General features: G+C 57.0%; 7 protein-coding genes across 7 annotated transcripts; 4 read left to right on the top strand and 3 right to left on the bottom strand.

Moving 5' to 3' along the window:
* Nucleotides 1-1115: 1115 nt before the first annotated feature.
* On the bottom strand, nucleotides 1116-2124 carry J3D65DRAFT_601935 (peptidase A4 family-domain-containing protein; the record flags this gene model as incomplete). Its single annotated transcript, XM_066798068.1, has 3 exons — nucleotides 1116-1604; nucleotides 1670-1823; nucleotides 1871-2124. The coding sequence occupies 3 exons, from the start codon at nucleotides 2122-2124 to the stop codon at nucleotides 1116-1118; spliced, it is 897 nt and encodes a 298-aa protein (XP_066657191.1).
* Nucleotides 2125-2927: 803 nt separating this feature from the next.
* On the bottom strand, nucleotides 2928-5902 carry J3D65DRAFT_620247 (homoaconitase). Its single transcript, XM_066799848.1, has 2 exons — nucleotides 5654-5902; nucleotides 2928-5597 (listed from the first exon to the last, which is right to left on the bottom strand). The coding sequence occupies exons 1-2, from the start codon at nucleotides 5702-5704 to the stop codon at nucleotides 3273-3275; spliced, it is 2376 nt and encodes a 791-aa protein (XP_066657190.1). The 5' UTR covers nucleotides 5705-5902; the 3' UTR covers nucleotides 2928-3272.
* A 207-nt stretch (nucleotides 5903-6109) lies between these two features.
* J3D65DRAFT_645261 (phosphoserine aminotransferase-like protein) lies at nucleotides 6110-7431 on the top strand (the record flags this gene model as incomplete). The annotated part of the gene is made up of 2 exons (XM_066802200.1): nucleotides 6110-7301; nucleotides 7364-7431. 2 exons carry the CDS (start codon nucleotides 6110-6112, stop codon nucleotides 7429-7431), a joined length of 1260 nt encoding a protein of 419 aa, XP_066657189.1.
* Nucleotides 7432-9860: 2429 nt separating this feature from the next.
* Nucleotides 9861-11683, bottom strand: J3D65DRAFT_302420 (G protein-coupled glucose receptor regulating Gpa2-domain-containing protein). Its single transcript, XM_066795208.1, has 4 exons — nucleotides 11386-11683; nucleotides 11221-11339; nucleotides 11036-11171; nucleotides 9861-10976 (listed from the first exon to the last, which is right to left on the bottom strand). Exons 1-4 carry the CDS (start codon nucleotides 11534-11536, stop codon nucleotides 9916-9918), a joined length of 1467 nt encoding a protein of 488 aa, XP_066657188.1. The 5' UTR covers nucleotides 11537-11683; the 3' UTR covers nucleotides 9861-9915.
* A 2271-nt stretch (nucleotides 11684-13954) lies between these two features.
* J3D65DRAFT_302162 (tubby C-terminal-like domain-containing protein) lies at nucleotides 13955-14932 on the top strand. The gene is made up of 2 exons (XM_066795205.1): nucleotides 13955-14438; nucleotides 14490-14932. Exons 1-2 carry the CDS (start codon nucleotides 14108-14110, stop codon nucleotides 14756-14758), a joined length of 600 nt encoding a protein of 199 aa, XP_066657187.1. The 5' UTR covers nucleotides 13955-14107; the 3' UTR covers nucleotides 14759-14932.
* On the top strand, nucleotides 14933-16363 carry J3D65DRAFT_302232 (uncharacterized protein). Its single transcript, XM_066795206.1, has 2 exons — nucleotides 14933-15358; nucleotides 15409-16363. The coding sequence occupies exons 1-2, from the start codon at nucleotides 15106-15108 to the stop codon at nucleotides 16032-16034; spliced, it is 879 nt and encodes a 292-aa protein (XP_066657186.1). The 5' UTR covers nucleotides 14933-15105; the 3' UTR covers nucleotides 16035-16363.
* A 56-nt stretch (nucleotides 16364-16419) lies between these two features.
* J3D65DRAFT_676002 (uncharacterized protein) lies at nucleotides 16420-21165 on the top strand (the record flags this gene model as incomplete). Its single annotated transcript, XM_066803593.1, has 6 exons — nucleotides 16420-16723; nucleotides 16778-16926; nucleotides 16995-17118; nucleotides 17163-17333; nucleotides 17381-19642; nucleotides 19694-21165. The coding sequence occupies exons 1-6, from the start codon at nucleotides 16693-16695 to the stop codon at nucleotides 21163-21165; spliced, it is 4209 nt and encodes a 1402-aa protein (XP_066657185.1). The 5' UTR covers nucleotides 16420-16692.
* Between the last annotated feature and the right edge of the window lie 258 nt (nucleotides 21166-21423).

The raw sequence follows: 21423 nt of genomic DNA, 5'->3' as shown, positions 1-21423 counted from the left end.
GACAGAGAGGTCTGATTACGGTTTAGCGCGGCGACATTTGTGACGACGACGTCGGCAGTAGTTGGACTGAGACAAGCCGACAGGATTCAGGTACCACAGCGTAACGCCAGATCCCGTCTTTTGTTGCGAGGAAGACGACCTCACTCTTCTGACTAACGCTCCCCGTGGACTGTGTGGTGAAAGCTTGGCCTTGAACTTAGATATGTCGCAAGGACCTGCCGGACTTGGCAACGCCGCTGTTCTAATTTTACATCCGCAGGAGGCTCTGCAAATGGACGAGAACGCGTCGGGCACGGCGACACGGTCGTGGCGCAACCTACAAAAGACAGTCCGCCAGTCAGTTCCGCCAACCGCGAACCAGGCACATACTTCCGGATCGCACCGCATTGGCCACGGCGAGACCGAGCAAATCATGTCCAGTCGATCTGGCATGCGGTGAGATGCCGAGGCTTCGAGAAAGGTAGTCGGGGTTTCTCTGATTGGTCGCCAGAGCGTTTGTGATGCGGGCGCTCGGGGTCGTCCGCACAGCCACGTTTGGAGCTGCAAGGTACGCTTTGGTGCTCGGCTTAGCCTCCTCGCGCAATAACCACAAGGTATGTTACTTGTCGCTGAGAGCTATTACCAATACAATCCACACCGCCCGGCAGAACTTTCGCTCATGGTGTTGCGCTCCACAACAATCCAAGACAAATACGCTTGCCGGAGCTTTCGTATAGCGACACCAAATCAGTTCGCTGTCGCCAGCTTGTCGTCGCTGGCTCTCTGCGCCTCATCAATGGTAGCGCTTGTACGGCTATTCAGTAAACTACGCGCAGTAACACGATCACGGCTGCTCGCAAAGGGGCTTGTTGAATTGGCACTTACTCGCACTGGCTTCACAAGAAGCGGGAATAGTATACAGACTGTTCTCGGAGAAGTTTTGAATCGAGTCTTGAGTTATTTCAATTGGTCAACTTCGAAGTCAATTCTTCCACCAAGCTAGGAAGTCAATCAAGGGGGGGAAAGGGGGGCGGGCGAACCCTGGTATATTCACCATCTTTCCGATAGCCAGAGGCCCCAGGACCCGCCCCACAACCTGCGAAAACAGTAAATCGTCACCACCTCCATCATCGTCATCACTGACCAGTATGAGCCGTGCCACCAGTCGTGCTACTCTCCGCAGGTGGCTTCTTCTTGCCCCCGGGCTTCCCCGGATTGATGAACGCGCTTTCCGGAACAAAATTGACATTGACCGTATTCCCCTTCGTCTCCGTCTTCAGCTTATCCCCCTGATCGAAGACCTTGCCAGCATCGGGACCATACGTCTTGCCATCGCTCGTTGTGGCCACGCAGTCTGAGAAGGCGATGGTGCCAAAGTCAGGGGGCGGCAGGAACTTGCCGTCGGGCCCGATGAGCGACTCAACGATCCACTCGGCCGTGTTGCCGATGAGCTTGGTCCCCTTGGGCGGCGTCATCGGCTTGCTGATTTTCACGCCCGTGTTCGTGTTTTCGATGTACAGGGTGGCGGCCGTTTCGCTGGTCGACTCGACGCGCAGGTTAATGACGTCGCCGTAGACGATTTTGAGCTCTTTCTCTGTCCACTCGGTGAATGGCGTGGGGTACCACTGCAAAGAGAAGTTCTTGTGAGTGACTTTGTTCCTTGCGAGGGGCGTTGGGTTATGCTGTTTACCTCGGGCACACCGCGCAGAATGAGATTGTCTCCGTCCGGAACGGTCAGTTTGGCGCCGTCACTGGTAATGAACATGTTGACGCCGACCTGGAGAACATCATCGCTGTCTTTGGCGCCGTCGAGGCCTATCCAGGCGGAGACGCTTTCAGAGATCCTGTCAGCTTCGTCCATGTATCTATCCATCGAGTGGAACAGATGTACCCATATCCGTTGGGGCCTTCCTGATCGCCAAGTTTGAGAGTTGGTACTTTGAGCGTGGCGGAAATGCCAGTGAATTTGCCCGAGGGGGGCTTGTCGATGGTGACGCCAAACCAGACGGGCCAATCATCACCAGATGAGTCAGATGAGGTTTTGTCGGTCTTTGCAACAGTGTTTTGTGGCGGCTGAGGCTTCCCGGGAAGAGCGAGGACTGTAGTCGCCGAGAAAAGGATGGCAAAGGTGGTGGTGAAGTGCATCTTGGTAAAGACCTGCGGTGCAATAACGAGACAACGAGTGGCTGTTGAATTGCACCGCCATCACGATCCGGCTGCTTCTTATACATCGTCTAGCCGACGAAGAAAGAAGCTCTTGCGTAGAACTAAAGGGGGCACTCTCGCAACAGCCGACGCTTATGAGTTTAGGAATGACAAACAGGCTCATAACCAACGTAGGGAAATGAGCTGCTTCTACTTTTAAGAGAAAAGCGGACACGCAATTTAGTAGCCTTTAGCAAACAAAGTCGGCGATTGGAATCATTCGGATCAGAGATAACAAAGCGAGGACACGCTTACTTTCCGAGGGACTTCTCCCGAGATCCACAATACGGCAACGAAGTAGTCCGCAGTCCGGGCCATGATTCTTCAAAGATAGAAGGGGCCCCAACATACGCTTCGCAAAGAAATTGGTCGCCAAAGTCGGCTGCTAGTATTAGATCGGTAGCGGGCGACGACTTCTACTTTCCGTTGCTATTATTCGTTTCAGCGGGTTTGCTGTCCGCCAAGCGGGATGAGATGTTTACTTAGATACTTGCCACATCGAGGCAGAACCCACCAAGTGACGTCTTCTGCTCACGAGGCTGCGGGAGATTCTTTTCCTATTCGAGCGACCGTATAGTCCAGCAGATGCGATAAGGGACCAGATTAGGCTCTCGCTTGTAAAATCCGAGCTTATTCTTATCCTCAAACCCTAACAGTCAACGTACCAGTCTCTTCATTCGAAGTAATTTTTGTCGCTCATCAGGCGCGTCGTTTATCGCAACATGCAATTGGCAGATCATTAGGTACGAGCAAGACTGTTGGATTAATCTTTTTGAAAAGACGCGTCTGAAGCGTGTTGTCGCGTCGCTGCTGCTTTTTGATCCGCTGTCCCGGGTCATGGTAAATCAGCTCGCGCCTGTAGCATCCGTCGCTGCCATAGTCTTACCACCTGTCTCCATGGCATCATCCAAAAAGAAATGAAGAAAGAGCGCAAAAACTCCCAGCACCTCCAAACCCGGTTAGTCGAAGAAAGACGTGCAAGCCGGCCCATCACATCGTCAGAAGAAGAACAAAGATCCCGCCAATGCTTTTCCTTTCCCCTTGTTCCTACAAGGCGTAAGTTCATACACAAACTCAGTGCACTCCTACTATTGCGCCTGTTCGGCAATGCTCTTCATGACCCACTTCTCAAGACCGCCCAGAGCAATAATCTCCTGCACATTAGGCGGCAGCTCGCCAACGCGTTGACTCCAGCTGTCGCCCCCAGGGCCCTCGGTGACAGTGACCTTGCTGCGGCGCACATCCCATTCGAACGTCCAACCTGTGCGGCGGGTAGGCTCCTTGGTGTCGGCAGGGAAAGCGGTGCGCAGACGCTCGACCAGCTTAGGCACCTCGACACCCATGAGTGCGTTGTTGATGCTGTTGCGGCCAAAGATGTTGGCGAACGAGCCCGCCACGACCAGCGGGATGCCCTTGGCCAGAATAGCGGTGGCGGCCTGCTCGCGCGACGATCCGCAGCCAAAGTTAAAGCCCGACACCAGCACGTCGCCCGCCTTGGCTGTGGAGGCGAAAGTCTTGTCGTAGTTTTCCATGACAACTTCGGCCATCTTTTCCCGCGTCACGTCGTCTTGGTACGTGTACTTGCCTGGGTAGATACCGTCCGTGTTAATGTTGTCAGCATCGCAGAAAACGATTTCGCCGCGAACAACCTCGGGGAAGCCGGGAAGGATCTCGGTGAGGGATTCTGACGACGAAGAGCTGTCTGCAGGCGTCGAGGCGCTGGGCTCAGCCGCGCCAATGGTTTGCTCCGCTGAAGACACCATGGCGTCGGCCTGGGCAATGATTTGCTCAAGAGCGTCCTCGATTGTGTTGCCGATCAAGTCACCCTCGCCGCGCACGACGCCCGTCCATCCTTCAGGCGCTTGGAACCAGCCGGGACCGGCAATCTTGCCCGTCAGAGCGCTGGCTGCAACAACCTCTGGGCTGGCCAGGTACGCCTTGGCGTCGGTCGAGCCCATGCGCCCCTTGAAATTGCGGTTGCTGGCACTGACGCCAACCTCGCCAGGCTCAAGCAAACCAGTTCCCAAACCGATGCAGGGGCCACAACCGCTGGGCAGAGGCGTGGCGCCAGCTTGGAGCAGCGTGTCCCAGTCTCCAGCCTCTCTTGCGGCCGCTTCCTCGAGCGTCGATGCTGCGGCAATATAAAACTTGACGTGCTCGGGAATCTTGGGAACTTGGCCATTGTTCTTCTCGGCGGCCTCCTTGAAAACGCGAGCGGCGGCAGAAATGTCGGAGCTGCGCGAGTTTGTGCAGGAAACGAGGTAGGCCTTGTTGACGGTAATGTCTTGTGCCTCGAGATCGGGCAGAGGAGTTGCAACCTTGACCGAGTTGGGGCCGGAAACGTAGGGGGTCAGCGTCGACAGATCGAGGTACAACTTCTTGGCGTAGGTCGCGCCAGGGTCTGCCACAGGCGCATTCTCAAACAATTCGTCCAGGCGTTCGTGATTGAAGCGGGAGAGGCGGTTGCTCTCGAGAATGTTGCCGTCGTTGTACATGGTGGCTTCGGTGGCCTTGAAGCGCAGCCAGCCCTTGAGGGACGAGTCCATGGGAAAGAGGCCGCTGAGAGCACCCCACTCGGTGGTCATGTTGGCAATGGCGAGACGGTCGTCAATGCCGAGACTGGTGAGTGTCTCCGGGGAGCCGGTAAATTCAATGGCGTGGTTGAGCACATCGTCGCTGTTGAACAGACCGCAGAGAGCAACAATAATGTCCTTGCCAGTGACACCGCGAGGCAAGACTCCGGTAAAAGTGACCTTGGCGATGGGGGGAATCTGCCACCAAGTCTTGGTCGTAGCCCAGATGGATGCGGCGTCGGTTCGGACGACGGGCGTGCCCAGACATCCAATGCCGCCATACATGTTGGTGTGACTGTCCGAGGCTACGGCCAAGGTGCCGGGGAAGGCGTAACCCTCCTCGACCATAATCTGGTGACCAATGCCTCTACCCGCCGGGTAAAAGTCGACGCCCTGCTTCTTTGCAAACTCCTCGATTTGGCGGTATTTCTTCAAATTGGACTCGCTCTTGTTTTGCACGTCGTGGTCCAGTGTCATGACTGTCTGCCGGTTGTTGGCAATCTTGGTACCCCCAATGCCCATGAATTTGAGAGCCACGGGCCACGAGTTGTCGTGTGTCATACAGTGGGCAGGGCGAATGGTGACATAGTCGCCCGACTTGACAAACTTGCCATCAGGAAGTCCAACGGCATACTTTTGCACAATCTTCTCGGTCAAAGTTTGCGGAGTCGTGGGCTTGTGAATGGTGGACAGGAGGGACGAGGCGCCCGGGTTCTCGAGCTGGGAGTGAAAGACGTGGTCCTGCTTCTTGGAGGCCGTCGGGGACGTGTATAACCGCGGGCGGTGGAACGATTGGGGCGTGCGGAGAACAAGGCGACTGGCGGGCAGAGCTGAGCGGAGCTAGGCGGCCAGGTCAGTGAGGGCTGGGTGTGAGGCATGGAGCAATTGGAGCATACCAGGGCAGGCCGTCTGGCCAAGAGACCGGCAGCACGTAGGGACACGGCCATTGTTGGTGTTGTCTGCGGGAGTGGAGCGGAGGAGACGGCCTGGCTTGGAACTTTTTGGCTTCCCCGGATTTTCGCTTAGCAATCCGCGCCGCTTGACTGGCGCAAAGCTTCACGAGGTTGTCGCAACCATGGAGACTCCAAAAACGAACCTCGACGCGACTCGGTCATGTCTGACGACCAACAGACTTTGAATGCTCTTCATTGCATTGTCCGCAAACGCCATGGATTGTCCGCGAGCCGCCCGAAGTCGGCAACCCTCCAATGACTCACCACCGGCCGAAATTTGTCCCTCTCTGACTCGTCGCTGTCGTCACTCCACTTCCCCGCCCTCTTCTTTTCAACACCACGTCTCATTCTCTCCTTGAACCACTCCAAGACGCCAGGAACCTGCTCGCCGTACTCACAATGCCCTCCCGCTCAGAAATCCACTATTTTGGCGCCGGCCCCGCCCCGCTGCCCACCTCCGTCCTCGAGCGCGCCGCCTCCGTCTTGCTCAACTACGACAACCAGGGCATTGGAATTTGCGAAATCTCGCACCGCTCTGCTGCCGCAACCAAGATTCTGTCCGACGCCAAGGCTTCTCTGGCCCAGCTGTACGACATTCCCGAAGACTATGAGATTCTGTTCCTGCAGGGCGGCGGCAGTGGCGAGTTCAGCGCCGTCGTCTACAACCTGGTGGCCCGCTGGGTCGAGAGGCGGAGGCAGCGTGCCGTGGCGGAGCTGGGCGAGGGCAAGGGCTCCGAGGTGCTGGAGAGGCTGAAGAACGAGGTCCGCGACGAACTGAAGCTGGACTACCTCGTCACAGGCTCGTGGTCGCTCAAGGCGTCGCAAGAGGCAGCACGGCTGATTGGCAAGGAGCACGTCAATGTCGCCGTCGACGCGCGCAAGGCCAATGAGGGCAAGTTTGGCAAGATTCCGTCCGAGGCCGAATGGACTCGCTCGACGCGCCCAGCCTTTACCTACTTTTGCGACAACGAGACGGTCGATGGCGTCGAGTTCCCGGCATTCCCCTCTGTTCTTGAGGGTGCCGACGATGATACTCCAGTCGTTGCCGACATGTCGTCCAACTTTATCTCGCGCGCCGTTGATGTGCGCAAGTACGGCGTCATCTTTGGTGGCGCCCAGAAGAACGTCGGCAACGCGGGAATCACCATCCTTATCGTCAAAAAGTCTCTCCTGACCCCCATGGCTGCCCCGACCCTCCTCCAGCAGCTCAGCCTCCCCGTTGGTCCCATTGTCTTTGACTGGCCGACGATTGCCAAGAACAACTCGCTCTACAATACCCTGCCCATCTTCGACGTCTGGGTCGCAGGCCAGGTCATGCAATCGCTGCTGGACACGTTTGGCGCACAAAAGATTGCTGGCCAGGAGAGTGTCGCCAACCAAAAGGCGGAGCTGCTGTACGGCGTGCTGGACGCGCATCCGTCCGTGTACCGCGTAGTCCCAGACAAGGCTGCGCGCAGCCGGATGAACATTTGCTTCCGCGTGCACGGCGGCGACGACGCGCGCGAGAAGGAGTTTTTGGCGGCAGCCGAGAAGAGGGGCCTCACGGGCTTGAAGGGCCACCGCAGCGTTGGCGGCATGAGGGCCAGCAACTGTGAGTACATCCTCTAACATCTGAACGGCAAATGCAGGGACCAAGCTGACCCTGCTCCTCAGACAACGCCGTTTCCCTCGAGGCGGCTCAAAAGCTGGCTCAGTTCTTGCAGGAGTTTGCGTCCTCGTAGACTGGCATCCCAGCTTATGCTCACACCCGCCCCGCTCAGCGGAGCCGCACCTGTCATCGCATTGATTGGCGGGCAGAGCAGGGGCAGGCACATCATCAGCAGCGCTAGCAATAGGATTTAGGGTACGGAGCGGGAATGTCATTCACGAGATTAAGGTTAGGCCGACGCTTACGGCGGCGGATCTCGCAGCAGGGGTATCCGCGCTTGGTCGGCACGCCGGACGGCTCGTTCCTGGCGCGTTCCGTCTTTCTTTCGCAGGTCTTTCCACACCTCGGCACTTCAAAAAAAAAGAGAATTCGATATTCATCTCTGGGAGGAATGCTTTCCACAGGCGGTATAAAAGATTTCATACACTGGAGTGGGAGGTGGACGCTTTGGAGCATGCAGTTCTTTGGGCGCAATACATACAACAATCTAAGCACATGGAGCGCAGACGGGCCGTCAGAGAGACTCACTTCCGTTCGGTTGCGCCTCTTGCCCGCCCGTGGAGATATCCACTTCTAATCCATCCTCTTTCGCCTGCGATGTTGATGGACGCCAGCCATCGACATTGTCGTATCTTTCCACCCGTCGGCCGTCCGCATTTACTCGACCCGCGTCCGCGTCCGCGTCCACCTCCTATGGGTAAAGACAGACACTTTCCAGTCGCCCTACCCGCTGTCCGCTGTGGATTCTTTTGCCGAATTGGTTTTTAGCCCGCCCATTGACTCATCCATCCATCGCAGCATAACACCTCCGCCGACACAAGATACCACAACACATCGTAGCAACAGTAGCATAGCCCCCCTTGGCCCGCCGCTGGCGCCGCACAACACGACAACACGAACACCTACCTACGTAACCACGCAAGCCAGCTTAAGTCAAATCAGATGAGATGAGATGAGACGAGCGCGCTGACTAACAGCCAGACGGGCAGAGGGGCAGATTAGATTTAGCAACGACAGGGTACAGCGGTCGCCGCGGCGGGGAAGTGCCGGGTTGCGCGAGGCTTGGGAGCGGGTGTGGCGGGGGTGGGGGGCTTGGAAGTTGGGGGGTGGGGCTATAAGTGGGTTAGAGATGGGTCTGGAGATGGATGGTTGATGATTGATGGGTGACTGACGATGGATAGGATTGTGGAGAGGGGAGGTGAGGGGAGGAAAGAGGAGACGCCAGCAGCGACACACACATGACTACATTTCGCCCACTACTAAACCGCCTGACTGGCTTACTGCCTACATAACTAACCAACCAGCGCGAATCGAACAACGCAGTCACTCAGTCCGTCGATCCACGGAGGTACGACATGACGAGCAGCCTTTCGATATAGCTGATGATTAGTGTGGCTGTGTGAAGGCCTCCCACTGTATGGTAGACATACAAGCGAGGCGTGGAATTCAGTCTCCAGGCTCCGTCGATACGCGGAGAGCAGCGGAGAGGAGCGTAGCGGAGCGGAATGTGGGGTCAAGAGCATGAAATGAGAGGAGGGGGAGTAGAGATCTTGGGAGAGGGCTTGAGGGAGGGCATGATTTGCTGATGGGGAGGCGCGTTGCTAGGAGTGTGTGTCGAAGTACGTTGAGAAGTTCTGGTTTGTCGTGATGTAGAGGGGGAGGGAGAGGATGATGCATGGGCGTTGGCAGGAGAGTGATTACACCTTATTGTGGCTTCTGCTACAGGTATTGCAGTCTGTCATGTGATGGCGTTGTAAATGACGATCAGAGAGCGAAAGCATCCACAAAAGAATAACACGGCAAAGTTAAGCTTGTTTGGACCGTCTAGCTCACTACGTAGTCATACAAATACACACCACATATAACCCCCTGAACAACCCCCACCAAAGTCCCCTCCCCACGACCACCCCTTGATCCCCTTCCACCAATCCATCCTTCCACGGATAGCGCCATGAATGCGAAACAAAGTAAAGCCGACAACCCAAGGACGAAGCCTTGTTCTCCCCAGCACCACCACCACCTCCTCCGTCGCAAACGCAAATGGGGAAAAAAAGAGATGTGAAAGCAATGACAGCCGGCGAGGGGTATATATGCAACCTCCGTCCATCCATCCGTCCGTCCGTCCGTCCACCAATCGAGGCTTCATCGCTCATTCCATGTGTCCCGTCCGTCCCTCCAGCAAATCCGAATACGAATGTCAAAACGCCGTTTGTGCGCCGCCCTCGTCGTCATGGAAGTCGTCCGGCTGACGGTAGTGTTTTGCGTCGTCGCCGTCTGCAGGATGCTGCCTGCCTGCCCGGCTGCCTGCGGGCAGTCCTCACGTCGTCCCAGCGCTGCGAGGTCGTCATGTCTTCGTCATCGGCAGTGGTCCGCGTTCACTTGGCAAGATGTAGCGCGGCTGTCTGCCTTTTTGGTGTGAGTGAAGAGCGAGCGGTCCGGGTAGCGTAGGATGACCGGCATCCTCGGCCTGCATGCGTGCGTGCGTGGTCCACGCCACGAGACGCAGTTGACCCGCCGCCGCGTTTGGAGCTGCTAGCTCACTTTCTCACTCACTCTCTCACCCCTTCCCGCCGCGCCCAAATCCGCTGCGGACCTTTCCCCACACGCTGCGCCACTCGCGCCGCACGACGTTGCGCATGTGCTCGTTCCAGCCGTACGTCACGGCGTTGGCGAGGCCGACGTACTGGGTGCTAGCGGCCGCGACGGCGAGCCAGCGCACACGGTACCCCAGCGCCGCCTCGGCGAGCCGCGACGTGATGCCCGGGATCCACAGCACAATGTACATGATGGGGTAAGCGTTGAGGAGCAGCATGCGGCGGACCTCGCGCTCGACGGCGGCGTTGCGCTGCGACGTCTGCGTCGCCATGTACGCGTGGATCGACGTCGGCGAGTAGACGTCGGCGGGCGGCGGCGCTGCTGCCGTCGACGACGCGATCGACTCGGCCAGTGTCAGTGACTGCGACGGCTTGTGCCGGATCGAGCTCGGCGCCAGCATCCCCGCGTACTCGAACGTCATGTCGAGCGACGGCGACGCCAGCGGCCGCGTCGAGTCGTCGGTTGTCGGCCGGTGCAGCGACGTCGTCGTGTCCGGCGGGCTGCCGCTGCCGCTGGGCCGCAGCGTGCTGATTGAGCCGGCCTCCAAATCGTCCCCCGATAGGGCCGCCGTTGCGCCCATTGGATACGTCCGGTCCGAGGCGGCGTCGGCGAGGAAGTCGGGCATCGAGGTCGCAGTGAGGAAGCGGTCTTTGTTGGGGATGACGACCGACTCGTCGACCTCGGGAATGGCAGAGCAGGTTTCGGTCCTGTATTCGACGCGAGACGGCTTGGCGAGGTCGAGTTCGAGCTCCAGCGGATCGTTCGGGTGGCTAAAGGGCATTGGCCGAGGAGAAGAATCCTGAGGCGGAACCGGGTCTGACATAACTTCCTGGAGTTGCTTGATACCCTTGAAGTGGCGCCGCACGTAGGTGTAAATGTAAAGATAGATGAAGGACGTGGAAAAGATGATGGCCACTCTCCATCCATCGCCGAGGGCATACCGGAGGGCGATGCGCTGTTTGGCAATCCAGCACCAGTTTCCGCCAATTGGCTGAACGGCGTCGAGACTGACGGCAGTACTACCTGAAGCATATGTCAGGGGGTCTGAAACGGTGCGAGGCAAAGGGGGTTGCGACACGTACTAGTGACCAAGGGGACCACCCAAACAGACGCGCAAATCAACACCTTGCTAATGACGGATGTCTCGGGGAGGTAGGTCTTTCGAATGACGGTGAAGAGTGTGACCAAGGCGATGGCGAGAATCGAAAAGTCCGCGGCCTTGGAGTCGACGTCAGAAAGGCTCGAATTAAGGTTAAAATGCTCCCACCTGCACAGTAAGATGGCCGATGTAGCCGTTCGCATCGCATGCCATGCCCTTTTCGAGATCTCGGTGATGGTCGACAATCAACAATCCGGAAATGGAATTGTTCAACGAATTAACAAACTCTGCTCAACGATTAGCCTTGTCCACACCAAGGAGTCGACGACTTACCTGCAACTGCAAGATTGAACACAAGGGCATGGCGGAAAGAACGCTTTTGTTGCGAGAAAATCAAGTAAGACACAAGAACAGTAAACGTCGCAAAAGTAGACAAAACGCTTCCAATCAACGTAGGTATGTTGACGGCCGAGTCATATCCCATCCCGAAGCATGAGGGCGAGAATTAGAGATGAGTACTATGGCCACGACGCATACGACGTGGGCTGGGAATCCGGCATTGGTCGCACAGAGTGAAAGTGATGTAGAGAGTGAGGTTGAAGGTGGAGAGCGGCAAGTGTAGAGAGCGGAGGTAGGTAATGACTAAACCCCCTAGACGCGACAAGGTCTGGGTAGATCGCCGTCCCGCAGCCCAAGGCATTGTTCCTTGTTGTTGGGACAGCATGGCGGCATGCGGGATCTTGGCCTGAGAGGTCACTAGGTGTCGACTAACGCGCGGCTTAAGGTCTCCGTCTGCCTATGCTCCGTCGCGCGGCAAGCCGAAAGTCAGTCCGCAGCTCCAGGATGTCGACTCTGTAATTATGCGAGCTTCGATTTAATCTCTTGCACAGTTGCAGAGAATCATAAAATGCTGCGCTGCGCTGAGCGCGGGCAGAGGATCTTGTTCTTGCCCACTGCATACGGCCGCAAACTGTCGCAGCATGTTTGCCGTGGCATGGGCATAGACTGCTCTGGTTCGAGTCCTTTACCTCGCTTCATGGCACACGGCTTTGGCCGTTTGCCCAAGCCGCAATCTTCGTCTTCGATCGTACAAACGATACGACGGTCAAAACGACCATCTCGATCCGCAACTATTCCTCTGACCGTCGTCTACCCACCAAAGCAGTCGCGAAATTGAAAGGGCCAAGCAAGCAGTGGCACTGCGCGGGGCCTCGAGCTCGGCTCATTGCAATGTTTTCTGTCGCAGACGCTGTTTGTTATGAGCGGCGCCACAATAACTCTGGCACGATCCGCGCAGGGACTAGGCACCAAACAGCCCGGCCAAACCGTGCAGTCACAGAACACTTTGGTACCTTCCGATTGTGATCGTCACCTCATGAAGAGAAGAATAAAGAACGAAATTGAGACGAAGCACCTCGCGGAAGGACTCGCAAGATCGACCGGCTCCGGTGAAACCCAAGTTTCCAGACGATAGCTGCGTCACAGCTACAACAACACACACTGGCGAGTGCTGGCCACGGGGCCTTTTGCTCCGAAACGCCCATTTCGACTTCTTGGCGTCCCGCAGCAAGCGACCGAGTTCCAGGTTGGTTCAGTGTGCGCAGAAAGCGATCTTGCGTCAAGACGCAGTGTGTCTCAGGCATGCGCCCGACCCGCGTGCCTGTTCGGGCGCTCCCATTGCCTATTTCGTCTTTCGGGACATTTAAGAGCCGTGCGGCTTTTCGGGTTTCACTGCGGCAGTCCTTGGCCGCTGGTTTTGGCGGCGGATTAAGAAGGACGACAGACGCTATCGTCGTGAAAACGTCGGACTAAAGTCTTGTACTGAGTCCGGATATTTGGAGTATGACAGAGGGCGATCTTGGAAAGACTCAGTATCTCGGGCGACCAAAGCTTCGCCCAGCAGCCCTGTGCCTCCCGCTGCACCGCGTCAGGGAAATAAGGTTGCGTTTCGGATATGGCCGAAGCAGCAAAAGCCACAGGGTGGTTCTCGGGGACTGGAGGACGAAGCCCTGAATATGCACCGTTGGACGAGTGTCGATTTGGTTAGGCTTGATCCACATGATCGAGGCTTCGAGCAAGACCGAGTTTCTTTGTTGTTGACGTGGCAGAGAAGTGGTCGATTTTTCTGAACTAGTGAAAATGAAAAAGGTTAATCGAAAAACGACGTCAGTCGCTGCGGGAGGCGTCGTGTTGCTAGCATTGGGCGTTGACATGGAGATGCGTCATTCTCCTCCAAAGAAACTCAGTGCATGCACAATTTGTGCTCGGCATGCAGTTCTTTCACAATTGCCATGTAGATCCTGCCAAGAGAGGATGCCCCATGTCAACAATCCTAGACGGTTGAAAGCTTTTGGAGAGCTGAAGGGCTGAAGAGCTATTAAATAGTAATGACGATGGGGGCTGTTTGTTGAAAGTAAGGTTTCCAACCCGGAACATGTTGCAACATTTCTGTCCGCTGATGATGTACGAGATGTTATGGTAAAAGTCAGCATGGAATTGCTGCTGCTGCAGTTACCTCTAGATAGCGATGAGTAATAGTGCGCAAAGTAAAGCATCAGCCTTGTGGCATGACTCTGATCATGCCTTGGCAATAAACTGCGGATGGCCTCGCCATTTGTCCTAGCAGTTGAATGCTTCGAAGTGCTGTCCACATGTAGTCAGGGTGACGTTGAAACCTCCTGGCATACGGTGGGTGATAGGATGAGGCCTGGTGGAAAGACTTTTGAGCGATAGGCTGGAGCTTCAACATGGTGACCCATTTTGGAAAATGGTGATGTTGAAGTAGGTAGTCCAAAGTGGTGGTACTGTCAATACGAATTCATGCCTTGGCGGTTCAATTATGGAATGTGGCACTGTGGCTGATCCTGAGTCGACTTTCTGCCCCCAAATGGCCAAGTCGGCGCTGAGCCTCTGACGATGGCCACGGCGATTTTTGGGGGCCGCATGGCTGTGTTCTGGTCAGCGCTATTTCTTTGTGTCTTATTCAAACCACAACTCGCCGAAAGGACAGCTGAGAGACCAACCTTGCTCTTACAACCTGCAGACTTGGCCCAAAATGACGACTCACGATGATTCTTCTCAACTTTCGCAGTACTCGGCACAGCTCGGCCTGTTTCCCGAGTTCATCGCGCAGCAGCAAGAGAAGCTGGACATGAAAGAAAGCATCTCCTGGTCAGGGAGCGATGCCGTTGTCAAGACGTTTGACGGCCGGAAGCTTTTCCAAGTTGAAGGCAAGGCCATGTCAATGAGCTCGCGAAAATACGTCAGAGACGCGCAGGGTAGAGACTTGTTCACCATCCGCAAGCACCTTTGGAAATGCCTGCCGAGCTATTATCTCGAAGATCCTTCGGGGAACAGGATTTGCGAGGTGCGCGGGAATTGGAGCTGTAAGTGCAGCGGGAGCCTCCCTGACTTGATTACACTGACTCGGTCATCAGTTGCAAGTCAGAGGGCAACTTGCACCTTTGTCTCGATTGGTGGGAAATCAGAGACGCTGTCGATGAAGGGCAGGTGGACTCAGACCGGTGCAGAGATCAAACACGAGCCCACCGGCCAGACGGTAGCAAACATCACCAGAAGAATTGGAGCACGCGACCTGCTCGTCAACTCGCAGGCATATTGGCTGTTTGTGGCGCCAAACGTGGACATGGCGTTGATGGTAGCGATATGCGTCTGCCTGGACGACCGGAACACGAATAGTGGGTGAGGGGTTGGGAGTGGATGACTGAGGGTGCCTGCGATGTCGATTTGCCTTTTTGATTTCGCTTTAGGGATACCACGGGATGGGGTGCAGGAGAAAACCGGAGGGGGAGCAGGCGGAGGAGAGGGAGGAGAAAAAGAGTCGGCGAATGAATTTACAGAAACGTCATCACGGCCTTATCGATAGCCAAAGTGGGCTCGTGCACCAATGGAAGGAAGTTACTATGAGGTCGGCTGTGGCTGCAACCCTGCCTCTGCCCGAAAGTTCCCCATTATTCTCGCCCTCACTCCACAGCCTCACCTCCTACACTACCGTCCTATACCATTCTTCAGTCCTATGACCGATCACCACAGATGACCACCGGCATAATGCGGTGGATTGCCCCTCCTGCGCGACTTTTTCGCACACGCGCATTCCGCGCCAAACTCTCGCCTTGTGCTCCCGCCGCCGTCCACCACACCGTTCGCACCTTTGCAAAGGTCCGCAGCCCTGATGGCATCGAGGCAGGCGAATGGTTCAGCTCGTCGGGCCCCAGTCCGCTGCCTGTGGAACACAAGGGCGAGGATGGTAAGCCGCCGGACGAGCGGACCCTCAAGCTAGGCAAGAGTGAGTACAATTTCCTCTTGACGAATCTCGACGTTGACCCAAGCTGCTAGCAATCCGCATTCTCCACGAACGTCTACCAACGCTCCTCGCAAATCCTCTGCCCCAAGAAATCATCTCGCCACAAGTCACCCTCCACCTGTTCCCATCGACACATCCACACCTGCCCACCGTCAGTGGGCGCATAGCATACATGGCCGCCCTCTGGACCGCACCCGTCGCCTGGGGTCGAGTACCCATTCTAGGCAATGTACGCCTCGACATTACGTCTGAGCGCATGGTGCGCAATGGCGGCAGCGGCGCACCATCCAGACATCAACACGAAAAGCTCATCGTCAAGTGGAAGACGTGCGGCAAGACCAAGGGCAAAGGCGTTGGCGCAATATTCCGCGGCGTTTCAGGAATCGAGCAGATTGCCGACTTCTTGGGAGGCGCTGGCAAGGACGATGAAGAATTCCAAGGTCTCTTCATTTTCGAGTTTGACGAGGAGGGGCGAATCGTCACCCACACGATCGAGCACGTCGAGGAGAATGGCGACTGGGATAAGACGACGCGGTTTATCAGCGTCACGGATTGGTTGCTGGGCAAGGCATGGGGCAAAAAGGAGCCGTCGGGGCTGGCGCTGGGATACTGCAGGACCGACTTTGATGATCGGAGGTCTGCACAGAGGCAAACCTAGGCGGTTTAAGGATGACTTGTACAAACAGTTACGGGCGTTTGGAGGCTGGGAAAGACGGCGCAATGTACAGTATACATGGCGGGATCCACTCTGCGAGATGATACTCCAATCACGGCACAATACAGCTCTTCTCTACTCGGAGTGGCCGGGCTGGGGCGCCGGTTTGATCGAGTGACAGGCGCGGAGGACGGGAGAGGAGCCCTTTGACGTGCGCGAGCCGGTGGCGCAAGCAGTCTGACAGCGTGACTATGCACCGAGTGGACAGGACAGGACCGGACAGCGAAGAGGCGTAGGCGGAGGTGCGTTGAAGCGAGAGCGGGGCCAGACAATTTCCTGGCAACGGTGCACTGGCAAGGAAGTCATCCGGCCCGCGACGCTGGGAGCAGCTCTACCTACATACCTACCTGACCATCAACCACCCTGCCCTTTCCACCACGCTCTCTCCCCGCCGTCCCTTTGCGCGCGTTGCCTCTCTTCATCTTCGCTTCCGCCCTTCCCACGCCGCTCGCCGTCGTCATCCGTCTCGACCCCGACCCCCTTGACCCTGACGGTCCTCGACCGGCCCGCCCGACCTCCTCCGGCTGCCCTGTCAGGTCACCACCCACTTCCGACCCTACCTACGCAGGCTACCGCCAGACAGCCTAGCTAGCGAAACACCATGGCCGACCCCTCTGCAAACATGGATTTGAGTGAGTCGCCACGGCAAGCCCAATGCCGCATTGCACAATGCTGATGCCTTGCAGACACGCCGCTCAACCTCACGCCCGACGAGAAGCGCGTCTTCGGCGAGCTCTTCCGCCAAGCCGATGCCGAGCAGATGGGCGTCGTCACTGGCGAGGTGGCCGTCAAGTTCTTTGAGCGCACGAAGCTCCCTCCGGCAGTCCTGGGAGAGGTACGCAGCCAGCGGGGAACTACCTCGGAGCCGAGCTTGGATGACGTTCAGGAGCTGACCACGACAAGATATGGCAAATTGCAGACACGGAAAACAGAGGCCTTTTGACCTCGTCGGGATTCTGCCAGGTTCTTCGTCTCATTGGACACTACCAGGCAGGAAGACAGCCCAGCCCCGAGCTGGCCTTTCGACGTGAGTCTTCTCCACGTTTAGGGAGTTATTCTGACGCGTCGTAGCCGGCCCCCTGCCCAAATTTGATTCCCCAGCACCCGCGGGACCGCCCGCACAGTCTCCCATCACGCCGCAGATGAGCGGTCCCATCCGCGTCCCTCCTCTGACGCCAGACAAGGCCGCACAATATGCAGGGTTGTTCGAAAAGTCTGGAGCTGTAAACGGCCTTTTGCCAGGTACATATTCGAGGTTACATACGGGTCGCAGTGCTAACTGCAAACAGGAGAAATGGCCAAGACGATATTCGAAAAGGCGAGATTGCCAAACGAGACCCTCGGCCGCATTTGGGGGTTGGCCGACACGGAGCAGCGCGGCGCTCTCGGCGTCACCGAATTCATTATTGCAATGCACTTGATAGCATCTTACAGCAGCGGCCAGATGAAGGGCCTACCGTCATCCCTACCCGCTGGATTGTACGAGGCGGCGGCAAGACGCGCGCCTGCTTCGCGGCCATACGGAGCTCCGGGACCCATTCCACGGCAGTTTAGTGGTGCTAGTCGCGGCGCAAGTCCACTGCCCGTGAGGCCTCCGTTTGCCACTCCTCCTCAATCTGCACAACAGACTGGAAACGACTGGGTGATAACACCACAAGAAAAGGCCCAATATGACCAGCTATTCACCAAGGTCGACGCCGCTGGCTCTGGATTCATCACTGGAGAGCAGGCTGTTCTCTTCTTTAGCGACTCTGGTTTGCCCGAAGACGTGCTCGCCGCAATCTGGGACTTGGCCGATATCAACTCAGAAGGCCGATTGAACCGGGACGAATTCGCCGTCGCCATGCACTTGATCCGCCAGCAGCGACCAAAGCCTGGCGTCCAATTTCTCCCGTCCGCACTTCCTCCGAATCTAGTGCCCCCCAGCATGCGTAGCCAGACAAGACCCGCGGTCACCCAGCCAAGCGCTTTCGATAGTACCGCAGCCTTTGCTCAACCTCCCGCTATTCAAGCTCAAAAGTCTGCCTCGGAAGACTTGTTTGGTCTGGATGCCTTTTCCTCTCCGCCTGTTCAGCAGCAATCCACTGGTGGCTCTGGGAACTTTGGGGTCGCCAAGGATCCGTTCAGCAGCGGAGCAGCTTCTCCTGGATCACCTTCGCGGGTGACTTTTCAGCCATCTCCACAAAACCCATCAAACATGTTCAAGCCCTTTGTCCCGTCCTCGTCATTCGGACAGACGCTCACTACTCAAGGCACCGGAGGCTCTCAAGGGCGCAGTCCACCACCCCCTCAACAGTCTTCTGCCATGGATGACTTGCTTGGAGATGAGCAGGGCGAGAGCAAAAAGATTTCTGACGACAGTGTTGAATTGGGCAACATGTCCAACCAGATTAGCACACTGCGCAACCAAATGCAAGAGGTCAACAACAAGAAGACCACTACCGAGAACGATCTCAACAATACGGCTGCGCAAAAGCGTGATCTCGAGTCTCGTTTGTCGCAGTTCAGGACGCAGTTTGAGGCCGAGGTTCAGACGGTCAAGCAGCTGGAGGAGAAGCTCAATGCATCGCGCAATGAGACGCGCAAGCTGCAGCAAGAATTGGCCATGCTCGAGGGCAACTATCAAGATCTTCAGACGCAGCACCAGCAGGTGGCTACTGCTTTGAATGCCGACCAACAAGAGAATGCCAGTCTTAAGGAGCGCATCAGGCAGACCAACGCGGAGATTGCTCAGCTGCGTCCTCAGCTCGACAAGATGCGGTCAGAGGCCCGCCAGCAGAGGGGCATGGTCGCCATTGGCAAAAAGCAGCTGGCCACAAACGAGGGAGAGCGTGACAAGATCAAGACTGAGATGAATGAGTTGAGGAAGGAAGGCTCGCAAAGCCCGTCAGACGCTCGTCCTGGATCTGCAGCGGCTGCCGCCAGCCCTGCACCTTCAAACGCTTCTCACAACACTAACCCGTTTTTTAGGAGGTCACCGGCACCGCAGGCTGAAAACGCCATGTCTCCTTCGGGCTTTTCTCGCGACAATGCTCAGTCCAGCTTTGACAACTTCTTCGGTCCTGCTCTTGGAAGCCAACAACCTACTGGACCGCCGCCAACAACTTCCTTTTCCAAGGCCGAGTCGAACATCCCGGCCTTTTCCGTGCCGTCCGGTCCATCAGTGCAATCTTCGGAACCAGGTGTGCCTACCCCATCCACGTCCCCGCCTCTCTCATCCTACCACGAGTCGCCGCGTGCCGCCGAGCCCCCTGCGCCTCCCGAGTCCCGTCAATTCTCCTCCAGCATCCTGCCCATCCGCGACGGTAGCGGCCGGCAGGGCTCCTTTAGCTCCTCGGTCAAGGCCTCGGCGCCGGCGAGCAGATATGGTGGCAATGGTGTTCAGACTCCGACTAACGCGCCGGGATCTTCAGCTTCCGCAGGTGAACCCAAGGCTCTCGACAGGACAGATACGCAGCGTTCCGAACTCGGTCCCTCGCCCTTTCAGCGCTCGCTTTCCCCGGCCGTTAGCCACAGCAGCGACGCGGCCAGGTCCGCGAGCAACGAGGAGCGTAAGGCTACCTTTCAGTCTTTCGCTGCCCCCGAAGCGGCTGACATGCCAGGCGCCTTTCCAGAGACGGCGACACCGATCCAGCCAGAGACGACGGGCCAGAGCCAGGCCAGCAAGAACAGCTTTGCAGCGTCGTTCAGTGGGCCGTCTCGGACTGGTACTGCTAAGAGCGATTTTGATGCAGCCTTTGCCGGCTTTGGATCCGGTCGCCAGTTCCAGGAGAAGCAACACACAGGCTCTTCGTTGAACGGATCAGTCGATTCGGCCTCCAAATTCAACAAGGAATTTCCTCCGATTGAGAACCTGGGCGTTGATGAGGATAGCGATTCTGCAAGTGAGCGCGGTTTCGAAGACGATTTTGCCCCAGCATCCCCGCAGCAAGCTCGCCACGAGTCGCGGCCGGGCACGGCCACTGGTGCTGCGAATGAAGGTAAGGACCTTGACCTCTCTCGCAACGCTGGTGACCTGCCCACGCCGAATGCGCAACAGCCTCCTCCGAGCTACGAGCAGACTACTGGCAGCCTTAATGGCGCCAGGGGCTCTGACCAGTTCCCTCCGGAGTTTGACGGGCTGCTGCCTTCGCGTCAGGATCCCACGGCTTCTCATGAGTCTTCTGATAAGGCCATTCCCTCGCCGACTCTGACCCAAGGCCAGACGCTGTTTGGCGGGTCGAGCGCCGCTGGAAAGGCACCGGCGGGGCAATTTTCCTCAGGCTCCAATGCTAACACGCCGTCCTCTTCCACAGTTCCTTCGGACGCTTACCAGTCGGCTCAGTCGTATCCGTCGACTGAGAAGACGACTTCGCCCGTCAACAATCACGCGCAGCCGGCGCAGCAGCCGTCCAAGTCTGCCTTTGACGACGACTTTGACGCCGGCTTTGACGATCTTGCCGAAGCAAAGGATGCGACTGGAAACCAGGATGATGACGACATTTTCTCCCCGCAACACCACGAGGGTGCTGATGAATTCAACCCTGTTTTTGACTCGCCGGCGGCCAGCAAGAGCAACACGGTTGCCAGCCAGGCCACGCCAACGCTCCCGAATTCGAGCCAGAGGACTGGCGAGGATTCCTTCTCCGACTTTGAGCACCTCACTCAAAGTTTTGCAAGCTCCAAGCCGGCGGCTCAGAGCACTGCCGCGAGTGGCCATGACTGGGACGCCATCTTCAGCGGGCTTTCAGACAGCCAGCCAGCACCGACGTCGGCGGGGCCACAAGAAACTGCCTCTCCGATCATCGCCGACCAAGGCTCTAGCCTTGAGCCTCCAAAAAAGCCAGAGCTAGGTCGGGCGTTGAGCGCGGGCACCGAGCACGACGATCCAATCTTGAAGAACCTGACTAGCATGGGATACCCGCGGGCAGAGGCACTGGCGGCGCTGGAAAAGTACGATTACGACATCAACAAGGTACGTGGAAGACTCCGGCGGCGCAAGCGCATGGTTTTTAGCATGGCAGACTTGAAGATGGAACGAAAAGACATTTATGGAAATAGGAGGAAACAAGATGACGACGATGACGACTTATGATGGATGACGAGACGGAGGGCTGATCTGTGTGTGTTGCGTATAGGCCGTGGAGTTCCTCTCGTCCAAGTCACGCGAGTAGCCAGACAGACGTGGTGGATTGGCATGAGCATATGCGACGGGCCTGGGTCGCCCCGGCTGCATGATGGACCGACAATCTTCGACTCCCTCTTCCCCTCGCTCTATTCTCAGCCGTTGACTAGTTCAACTCTAATCTCACTGATCCCCCGGACCTTGGCAAAGGATCCGGAGTACTGGTCC

The sequence above is a fragment of the Phyllosticta citribraziliensis genome (assembly GCF_038025025.1).
Source record: "Phyllosticta citribraziliensis strain CPC 17464 chromosome Unknown J3D65scaffold_4, whole genome shotgun sequence".
Classification (NCBI taxonomy): Eukaryota; Fungi; Ascomycota; class Dothideomycetes; order Botryosphaeriales; family Phyllostictaceae; genus Phyllosticta; species Phyllosticta citribraziliensis.
This window is presented reverse-complemented; position numbering and strand designations above follow the sequence as displayed.

Excerpts from the sequence above, each read along its gene's own strand:
- J3D65DRAFT_620247 (XM_066799848.1), bottom strand. The coding sequence starts at position 5,704 with ATGGCCGTGTCCCTACGTGCTGCCGGTCTCTTGGCCAGACGGCCTGCC. Across the intron at positions 5,598-5,653 it reads TGGCCAGACGGCCTGCCCTG|CTCCGCTCAGCTCTGCCCGC; the intron begins GTATGCTCCAAT and ends CTGGCCGCCTAG.
- J3D65DRAFT_302232 (XM_066795206.1), top strand. The coding sequence starts at position 15,106 with ATGACCACCGGCATAATGCGGTGGATTGCCCCTCCTGCGCGACTTTTT. Across the intron at positions 15,359-15,408 it reads GACCCTCAAGCTAGGCAAGA|CAATCCGCATTCTCCACGAA; the intron begins GTGAGTACAATT and ends CCAAGCTGCTAG.
- J3D65DRAFT_302162 (XM_066795205.1), top strand. The coding sequence starts at position 14,108 with ATGACGACTCACGATGATTCTTCTCAACTTTCGCAGTACTCGGCACAG. Across the intron at positions 14,439-14,489 it reads GGTGCGCGGGAATTGGAGCT|TTGCAAGTCAGAGGGCAACT; the intron begins GTAAGTGCAGCG and ends CTCGGTCATCAG.
- J3D65DRAFT_302420 (XM_066795208.1), bottom strand. The coding sequence starts at position 11,536 with ATGGGATATGACTCGGCCGTCAACATACCTACGTTGATTGGAAGCGTT. Across the intron at positions 11,340-11,385 it reads GTTCAATCTTGCAGTTGCAG|AGTTTGTTAATTCGTTGAAC; the intron begins GTAAGTCGTCGA and ends ATCGTTGAGCAG. Across the intron at positions 11,172-11,220 it reads TCGGCCATCTTACTGTGCAG|GCCGCGGACTTTTCGATTCT; the intron begins GTGGGAGCATTT and ends GTCGACTCCAAG.